The sequence below is a fragment of the Leuresthes tenuis genome, unplaced genomic scaffold (genome assembly GCF_036924035.1).
Source record: "Leuresthes tenuis unplaced genomic scaffold, fLeuTen1.0.hap1 SCAF_15, whole genome shotgun sequence".
Taxonomy (NCBI): Eukaryota; Metazoa; Chordata; class Actinopteri; order Atheriniformes; family Atherinopsidae; genus Leuresthes; species Leuresthes tenuis.
Genome location: NW_027325369.1, coordinates 14,245,344 through 14,255,170, shown reverse-complemented (window position 1 = coordinate 14,255,170; position 9,827 = coordinate 14,245,344). Strand labels below are relative to the sequence as shown.

Genomic DNA, 9,827 nt, shown 5'->3' with positions numbered 1-9,827 from the left:
TGAATGGGGATGAAAACCTAAAATTTGACCTCACAATTGTTCGGCCATTGTCTCTGCTCTCAAAGACTGACGATATTACGCTGGGCGTCTCAATAGCTGTTGCCTCTCCAGCTCCTTTCTCCTGACTGATCGCAGTGGCTTTTCTACTCCGCCTTGGGCGACTTTGGGGGTGGGCGTGGCTTACTCACCGTCCCCCACTGCCACTGCTATTGGGCCCGAGGAGTGCCAATCAGCGGGGCTCGCTTCCTCTTTTGCTTTTAAAATAAGTCGCAATGGATTCAGGAGCGACTCAACCTGTAGAAGCCGTGATTAGCAGTTGGTCCTCTCCTAGTGGATAAATTCAACCGCAATGGTCACCGACGACTCCTGATTTTCGATCCAACGCGTGGCACTATGTGAATAGTGATTGGACAGGCAGATAAAGGAGAAATCTTTTAAAAGAAAAGAAAAGTGCGTGCGTTTTTATTTATTTATTTTTTTGTGGAAGATTAGGACCCGCCTGAAAACAGACGGACTCACCGTGCGCTCATCGAGACTCAATTATGTTTATGCCAAGCGTTCTTGTTTTCACCTTTTCTTGCTTTTTGGCGCCGCTGTTTCTCTGTTACCTGCCTCACGTCTCGGCACAGAAGCCTGGCTCACGGGTGAGTGGATATCTGTGTGTCTGCTGGCACACAGTCTGCACTGTTTCAGATGAAGGATTCATTTGGTGTAATTACCAAGGTGATGTGCCAAACGCTACAGCGCGTCATTCGTTCAGACTGCATTTTCACTTCACTTCACTATAATTGTTCTTTACAATTTTGTTATAAAAGGACACAATTCGTGATAAGTTTTTACCCTACTATACCTAGGGTGGATTTTTTTTTGGGGGGGGGGGGGGGGGGGGGGGGGGGGCATTATTGCATTTTATGTTTTTTTTTTGTGCAGACCAGGTGTAAAAAGAAGGGTATGAGTCGACCTTTGATGCTTTTATTAAGTACAGTTCTTCAAAGCAATCAATAAAGTCAGCAGCTGGCATGAAATTCAAGGACTTTCCACGCAGTCATAACATGTTATATGGGTTAGACAAGTTAAATGCCTTAACTCTTACCGATGGCCTTGTCAACTAAATAAATAAGCTTCAGAAATAAGAGGCACTATGATGGATTTGGGTTCTTGGTTTCACTTTTTTAAAGTTTTGCTAAACCTGTGCAGCTGATCGACCTATTGTGTTTTTATTTAGTCAAAAAACGTCTCCATATTGAACCTCTCTAGGAGAAGAGAAAATTTTGGCAGCTTATGGCTTTAATTCTGATGCTTTTTCCAAAAGTGATTATCCCGTCTCACTGAGTGATTAGAAACAGCCACACCAGTCCTGATCCATCTCCAACCAGGTGGATTTGTGGAGCTAGACTCCACCAAAATTCAGATTGTATTTATTATTTTTTGTTATTGTTCTTTGGACACATTTACTGGTGCAATCCGAGTGTAAGAGTGAATCGAGTGAATGTAAATGAGGGTTAGTGTGTTCGGTCTGACCACTGACCAAACATTTCCCTGCTCTCCGTCACCCCAGCGACCCTGCTCTCATTCTCTCTACTTTTCTCAGACAGATCTTTGTCACTGTTATGTCTCACTGTCCTGTCTATTCTTTCCGCTCTCTCACACACTGCTTTACTTGTCCCCCCCCTCACTGTTGCTCTGTTCCTTCACAAAAAACTCACTGCTCCATCCAGGCAGAGAGGGAACCAAGTGATGCAAAGCAGAGGGCAACAGTATTGTTATAGTTCGCAGATGCACTGTAATAGTTGTGGTTGTGGGGGGGACTCATGGCAGGGGGTGAATATGTAATACTCTCTCACATACTGGAACTATTTCACAATGTCTTTGAAAACTCCCTCTATACACAATCCACTGAGGTCTATGAGAGGAGCCATCATGAACTTATGCTTTGTCTAATCAGTTTTGTGTTGCTAACTTCGTCATGGTTTATCTTCTGGCCAGGTACTGAGCAGATCTAACTGGATTTTTGATTCAGTGCAAATGAACATGGAGTGTGTTATTTTGTTACATTTTTGCTTCTTTCCGGGTTTCCAATTTATTGTTAGCCACATGTGCTTGGATGTTTTAGGAAATGGGATTTATAGGGTCTCTCATGATAGATAATCTTACTGTGGTGAACGTCTTTCTTCCTGTTGTAACTTTAGCCAAAGAAGGTCACACTACTTTGCAGGCTGGGAGATTCTTTCATCCTCAGCTTTGGGAAAAACCTTTGAAACCCGCACTGGATGAATTCCCAAATACAGGGTGGTCAATCTGAAAGCAAAGCTTCTAAGTTTTCAAAACTAAACTCTTTACTGATAAACATTTCTGACTTAAAGCAGGATCAAACTGCTGAATAATCATCGCATCTTCATCAACTTTATCCTCATCAAATTAAACTCTGTCTGCATCCACTTTGTCCTCCTCTTTGCAAGGTCACACTCGGCCACTGAACACCCCCACTCACCACAAGGTGGATACTTTTAACATTGCTCACAGCTGCCATTAGACCAGAATTTACACCCCCACTTTCCACATTGCTATCAGTGGGGAACTGAGGAAATTTCCCTGCATAACACTGCTTCCTTCTCACATCCCTGGAGGCTCCATGATGTAATGGGTACAAGTCCAACATTTCTCAGAACAAGACAACACAAGTTAACAGGAGACAAATGATTCTTTGTAAAAAAAAATTCCTCATGTCGTTGTTGTGGTCCGTGTCATTGAGATAAGTCTGTCTTGCTCACTCCCTCCTTATTCTTGTGATTTTAACCTTGCAGTCTCCTTTATTATTTTAGTAATTTGTTCAGAAGCTAGAGGGAGGTCAGGGCCCCTTTGATGATAAGGATGCGTGATAATGGTTATGGATGGTGATCACACTCTTCACTTCAACAGCAGTGCAACACAATCTTTCATGATCAGTCATGTCATGTCAAAGAAGAACAAAAAAAAAAAAGACATCATGATCTCACTGAGCTTATGAGCTGTGATGCAAAATGACAGTCTAAGAGGATTAAAGTTGCCTTTTTTTAATGAGTGCAAAAAGATATTATGCAGCCTTTTTTTCAACCTTAGGGGCTGGAATCACCAGATTAATGAGGCAGGTGGTGGACAGAACTGTATCCTCAAACTTTTTTTTGTTTTAATAAGAAATCTTTTTCCCAGGGGGAAACCTTCCGAAATAAGTGCTAACAAATGAGGATGCTAATGCATCCGTAATCCTCTTCATCACATCAATCTGTTAGTGCCAGGTATGGGATGCATCGAGCAGTCAACCTGCATTCTTTGGTGAGAGTATCAGTGAGGACTCCATAAACTCACTGAAAAACAAACGTAATCAGCCAGGCCTTAGCGACAAAGTAATCAAGACTACATACCTTTATCGTGGGAGAGTAGAGCCCTGGTTCGAAAGCAGGAAAGTCTTTTTTTTTTTTAAATTAATTTATTAAAAAAAAATAATATATATAAATATAAAATATATAAAATATATATATTTTATTGGTGTGAGGTAGATCACAGCCACAGTGCAGGTGTGAGCAGTGTGTGTGTGTGTGTCTGCATAGCCTGTGAGTCTTAATTATGCTCACAAAGTGCACAAAGAAATAACATCTTGTTTTTAAAGGTAAATTAAATGTGAGGGCAGAAGAGAAGTCTGACCTTAAGGTAAAACAGGCAATGCTTGTATATCATACTGGTCACTGTGCGGGTGTCTTATGAGATTTGGTCTGACTTTGCAGCACAGTAGATGAGATATTGCATAGAAGAAAACTTGCTTTGCCCTTGACAGCAGCTGCAGATTTATGAATATATTTCTAGACTTGAAATATTTATTTTCCTTTACAGCTTAAGAAACAATAACATTTAGAAAAAAAGAAATCTGTTATCTGCCAGTTGTTGAAAAAAAAAGTGAAATTTAAGAGATCAAAGGAAAAAGTAGATGAGGCAAATTAAAAGAAAATGGATACATGCTTTGGTATTGAACTATTTTACACTTACAGGATGGAGATGGAGTTAGAGGAGTCATAAATAGCATCATTATGTTTGATTCTCCCGTCCTGGTAAAAGCTCACATCTTTCTTTGTCTTTGCATCCAGTTTGTAACACACATAATGTCAAATACTAATGACTGATGATTTTTTGGATTTATGAAATATCATTCAGTCAAATTCAGTTCAGATGTTAGACAAGCTGAGCAGTCCAAATGAAGAAAAGTGAACAAGCTGGATTTCCAAAGATTTTGGATTCTGCCTGTGGTAATGGAAATTATTCACATTTAGAAGTTGTGAAGAAGAAGAACTGAATAAAATGGGGTAAAACATCAACTAATGTGCAAAAAAAGCTCCCCGAATATGGTCTCTGCAGGTCCAGGCCTGGTGGACGTCAGGCCCTCTTTCCCTGTGGCAGGTCCCAGGAAACGGGGATGCCTATTGCAGCCAGATTCCCCATACTCTGCCTGTACACAGCACACACACACACGTAGGGTTTTGGGGGCGTGTGTGTGCTGTGGGGTATAGTGGATGGGACCATGTAGGTGGTCCCCTTTGCTGCACTCTGCAGCCCCCACCCCTGATTTAATTACACCTTAGACATTACTACTTATCAAACACACACACACAGATTAGGGGGTGGTAGCACTGAGTGGTATCTGGTGGACGGGGCTCTTTGGGTATGTAGGCTGTCCGGAGGGCCATGCTCCCAGTTCTACAAGGTTGGCTGCCCCTCAATTTTAATTGCTCACTATTAGAAAATATTGAAGAGCCAGAGGGGAGGGGTCTTCCCACACCCCTGTTGCCTGGGTGCTGTCTGGGGCGGGAGGGGCCGGGAGGAGGAGTTGTTCTGCTGCTTCGGGGTCTGTGCTGGCGGGGCGGCTGCTGGCCCCTGGATGTGTCCGCTGCACCACACCCCAGCGGAGTTGAGGGAGGGGGAACATGAGTGGATGCGTATGCTGTGTGTGTGTGTTTATTCATTTATTTTTATTACTATGATTTGTTTTTTTATGAATTTTTCCCTTATCTGTTTTATGTGGTGACTGGGTCTGGGACTTGCTGTCCTCTGGCCTGCTTGTGCTGTTCCTCTACCCGCAGCTGGCAGCTTCACCCACCTGTGGGCACATCTTGAGTCCTGGAGCACTGGGGCATGTGCTGGCCAACTATGCTTTTCTTTTTTGTGTGTTTGTTTGTTTTTTCTCTGCTTGTCTTCTTACAGGTGCTCCTGGTGGCTCTAAGGCTGGATTCTCCACAGAGGTCGTGGATTGTCTTGTGTTCTGTTTTTACAGGTGTAGCAGCTGGTTGTCTGGTTTTTCATTGTTTTCTATGATTGTTTCTTTCTATTTCTGTTCCATTTATTTTTCTTTGCTTCTCCTCTTTCTCTGTCCCCCGGTCCAGTTTGGCACTATTACATGTTAAGTATTGTAACAAAAAATAAATAAATAAGCGGTTGATGAGCGGAGCTTTATATTCATAAAGCTTCCCTTGGTAAAGTAAATGTGTTTGGCATAAATGGTATTCAGATTACAATTCTGCTGCCATAATGCTGGAGAGGACAAGGGGAAAAAAAAAAAGATTTGAGTGACTCATCAGCTGTTTCTGGGACGAGTCTGCAAACGATAAACTAACTTGACTTACTTGTGTCTTTCCCAGATATGATATAATATCCTAGATACTCCCAAAAGTTGGATGACAAATGAAAGTAAATTTTAAGAGGAACTTGCTTCGTTTTCCTTCTGTAGATGTTATTTATTTGTTAATTTTTTTTCTTCCCAGAGATTTGTTTCTGGTTAGGGCACCTACATCTTCTTCAAACAAATTGTAAACTTAAAGGGGAACTTCGGTATTTTTAAACCTAGATCTTATTTCTTGCATTAAATACGTTTATCTACTCACCGAGAACAGTTTGGCGAAAGTAGGCGTCCTTCGGAAGCTATTTAGATAACTCGCGATCTGCGTATATTCATATAAAGGAGTGAACGGGGCAAAAAACGATGCAGCCTCTAAATAAGGCATTATCTGTCTTTATTTCACCAATACCTTAAGACGAACGAATGTGTACTATAGCTCTGTTAGCTCAAAGGTGCTGTTATGTGGCTACTTGCGGCTATAGGAGAGTTAACGGAGGGATTTCTAAACAGGCACTGTACTGGGACGACTTCATCCACATGTCCCTCTGGAGCACAGTTTAAACCAGGAGTGGGTAGGAGGGGAAGGAAAGTGGTGATACACTGCATACGGTCATGTGATGTATCACCACTTTCCTTCCCCTCATACCCACTCCTGTGTTTCTGAACATATTAAAGTAGTGCAAAAAGTGGTGGTCATTAAGAATTGCTTCACTTTCCTGGATGTGCTAAAAACTTTTTTTTTCCATTATGTCCTGCCTCCTCTGAGCTCTACCCAGGTCCCCCTCCAGAGTATTTCCAGCAGTGATTTCAAGTTTAGCGTCCCCTGCCGTTTCTTGTAGTTTACATAGCTTTACAATGAGTTGTGCAGCTTGACAGAGCTGCTATAGTAGACGTGTGTCATCTTCACAAGAAAAAAAAAATCAATGTAAAAAAAAAATAAAAAGCAATTTTTTCATGTACTGTTAATGAGTTTTTCATAAAATCTGATTAGTTGAAGTAAATCTGACATGTTAAGTAGGAAACAGCAAATCAAGAGCCCCATATGTTTACTAAACCATGTTAAAGCTGGACAAACCTGCACTGAAGGAAAATGGTTCACATGCCAAACTCTCACAGAAGCCAGTGCTCCACTTATAGTATATATACAGTGGACTCTAACAGATAGTTTTAAGGGTGACTCCACCATTGTCCACTCAAATTGCTTGCATATGTTGATTCCCTATGATGAATCAATGATTAGCAAATGTATTTCATGCTTAATTTCAGAGCTTTCTAATCAGTGTAATGAAAAGCAGCCGTCATTGAGTCAGTCGTGAGAGCTCCCCTCATGGATGATCACTCCCTCACTGAACCTTTCTTTTCTTCTGCAGATCCTTCAGATAGTTGTGGTTTGTTTGGTGCACTCACATACACGTTATTGTCTAGTTCACAAAGGGAAGGTGCTTCATGTAAATTTTGAGTTCGGGACCTGCTCAGGATGTGGCTTGGGAGGAAGACTGCCTGTTGAATGAGTTATTGCTCTCTTTAATCCTTCAGATTATCAAAACGGCAGACACATTTCCGCTTCCATATCAGAGTCATTCAGCAGATTAGCCTCTGGTCTGCCTCGTATTTAACTTTCCTTTGATTTGAGTGAGTGTGTGGTCCTAAGTAAGCAATGTGGACGTAGCATCTATTGTAATGTGTGATGGACACACACTTCCACCTCCGCACTTCTTGGGAACAGCAGGCAGAGCTGACTGTTCTGTAGCCAGGATGTAGCACTAGTGACAAACAGGGAATGTTGTTAATCAGATTTAGAGCAGTATCCGAAAAGGAAGAACATGTCCCTCTTTGATTTAAATTTCTTCACACCACTTCAAAAGAGAACTACGGAAGTCACCCTCTTTGTTAATCACACATATATCTCTTGATTATCAGAAAGAGGAAATCTGATTTCAATATGGTATGATAGTGTGACAATGTAAGTCATACACTTTTTATCAGATATGTTAAATTTACTGGACTCTACATGAATGATCCATTAAGGCATCTGTAATCTGTATTTCATAAGGAAAACATTTCTGCCTTTAATGTTAAAGCAGCCACTTTTGACAAAGTGATAAACCCACAAAGTTATCACCCAGCGGTGTAGTTTCTTCACATCTTTATACAGTGTGTTAACACTTAGGTTGTGGGCTTTCTTGGTCTGTTTCAGATTCACTCATCTCCCCTCATTTAATGTTTGTGGATTTAGCTCAAAGATAGAGAGATGGGATAAAGAAAGTTAACTTAATGTACATAATAATGTACTTTGTCCGATTGCTTTGCGCTTTTCCTGTGTCAACTTTAAGATATTAATCTGCCAAAATGTTACCCCTTGAAACTTGACAGTAATAATACATTTTTATATTCTAAGCCCATCTCTTGCTCCTGATGTGAGCTTTTCACCTCCTGCTAACTTCACAGCACTAAATTGTGATAGACTGTGTGTTCTGGGTTTTTACTTTAAAATCTGAACTTTGAAACCGAACAGCAGCAGTTGTTTTTTCATTGGACAAAACTAAATTAGAAATTAAAAAGAAAAGGGAGAGACAAAAAATAAACTTTTCACTTTTTATTTTCTCAACTTTTTAAAAAAATGTTTCATACCGCAGTGATGTAAAGTTTGTAAATTTAAACAGCATGAGGGATGGTGCTTGCTTTAAAGATTTCCTGAAAACTAAATGCTAATTATTGGAAAAGAGTGATTACATCAGCCTGTTAAAAGCTCCTTACAAAACACAATTAACCCTGACTTTGGTGGACAGCTTTCATTGGCTTGTTACCTCAGTGGTTGGCTTACTTTTATCCTCTTTTTAGTCTATTTGACTAATCCACTTGTTTGCGAGTGAGGGAATGCCATAAATGGCTGACCATTAATGATGCAGGGAGGCATAAGGTGGACATATACAAGTGGCTCTTTATGTATGTGTTGTTGCTATGCAAGGAGAATAATGAGCACGTTACCGTGGAGCTGGCAACTCTGCTCCCACCCATCTCTCACTTCACACACACTGATAGACCTGCGTGTAATTCATCTGTGCATGTAAAAGCCTCTTCTTAGAAGCAGTGATGTCATTCGTGTAAGGGTGACTATTCCTGTTAAGTTTTTGCATTAACATCTGATAATCAGCTTGTGATATCATGTTGCCATTGCAGGGGACTTTTTCAACATAAGACTAAAGAGAGATTACTGCGAGTCTGACTCAGCAGAAAAATCTGTGGAGAAAAAAGCTACATTTGTGCCTCTGTGGTCTATAATCATGATATTGTTTTCTCTTGTTCAGCCTTGAGTAATGCATTTGGAAGCTGAGAAAATACCCTGAAAATACTGAGAAAAGTTATGCATGTTAATAATTTGCAAGTCTCCAAGCATGCAAGTTAACTCTTTTAAGAGAGTTTCAAATGGATGCACAACAACCACGCCACCTCCCTGAGACAAACAAAACTTTCTGGAAACATAATCTGCATTCTAACATTGAATTTGATTTCAGTGATGCTAAATCACACAAAAACGATTAAACAATGCAAGCACCACACTGCTGAGACATGTTTGAGTCCTTTTCCCCCCTGTAGTTTAAAACATTTTAACACTAGCCAGAAGTATCATATTAACCTCGGTGGGTACGGAGCGGTATATATATATTTTTCCATCGTGATAACAATACAGTCTATGATTTCCAAAAGTAACATCAACCTCAAGTACCATTTACTGGAATGCCTGGCTGCAGGTTGGTAACATTATCTCTCCTGGCAGTTCATAAATAGTACTGAGCTGACTTTTTACACAAACTTTCATGAAACGGAGAGAGATATGCGCAACAAACGATTGCTCATTACAGTGATTTATTCCAAAGTCCTACAGTTACCGCACCTATGCTCATGAACATTATCAAATACTAAATGAAAGAAGAGTAGCAGTGAGTTTGCAAAGTCTTAGGTCTTTGTACTGAGTATCTGAGAGTGATATCCTTAAGAAATGGGAAAATGAGAAAAAAAAAAAGAATCACCAAAGGCCTGATAAATGACCTGAGGGATGCATCCTGAAATTTAGATGTTTAGATATGTCCTTCAAGAAGCCTGGAGAACTTTTCCTTATGATTACATAAAGGAATAACAAGAAAGCTTGTCTAAGAGGGTTCAGACTGTGGTGAAGGATAAAAAG

At 40.5% G+C, this 9,827-nt stretch overlaps 1 protein-coding gene across 3 annotated transcripts in view; it reads left to right on the top strand.

The window, feature by feature from the left end:
• Positions 1 to 277: 277 nt before the first annotated feature.
• Positions 278 to 9,827, top strand: part of smoc1 (SPARC related modular calcium binding 1) — a 62,536-nt gene continuing 52,986 nt past the window's right edge. For all 3 annotated transcript variants that reach the window (XM_072365957.1, XM_072365955.1, XM_072365956.1), the window contains exon 1: positions 278 to 644. In XM_072365957.1, the coding sequence (XP_072222058.1) occupies positions 543 to 644 (102 nt within the window). In that variant the 5' untranslated portion in view covers positions 278 to 542. The remainder of the gene's footprint in view (positions 645 to 9,827) is intronic.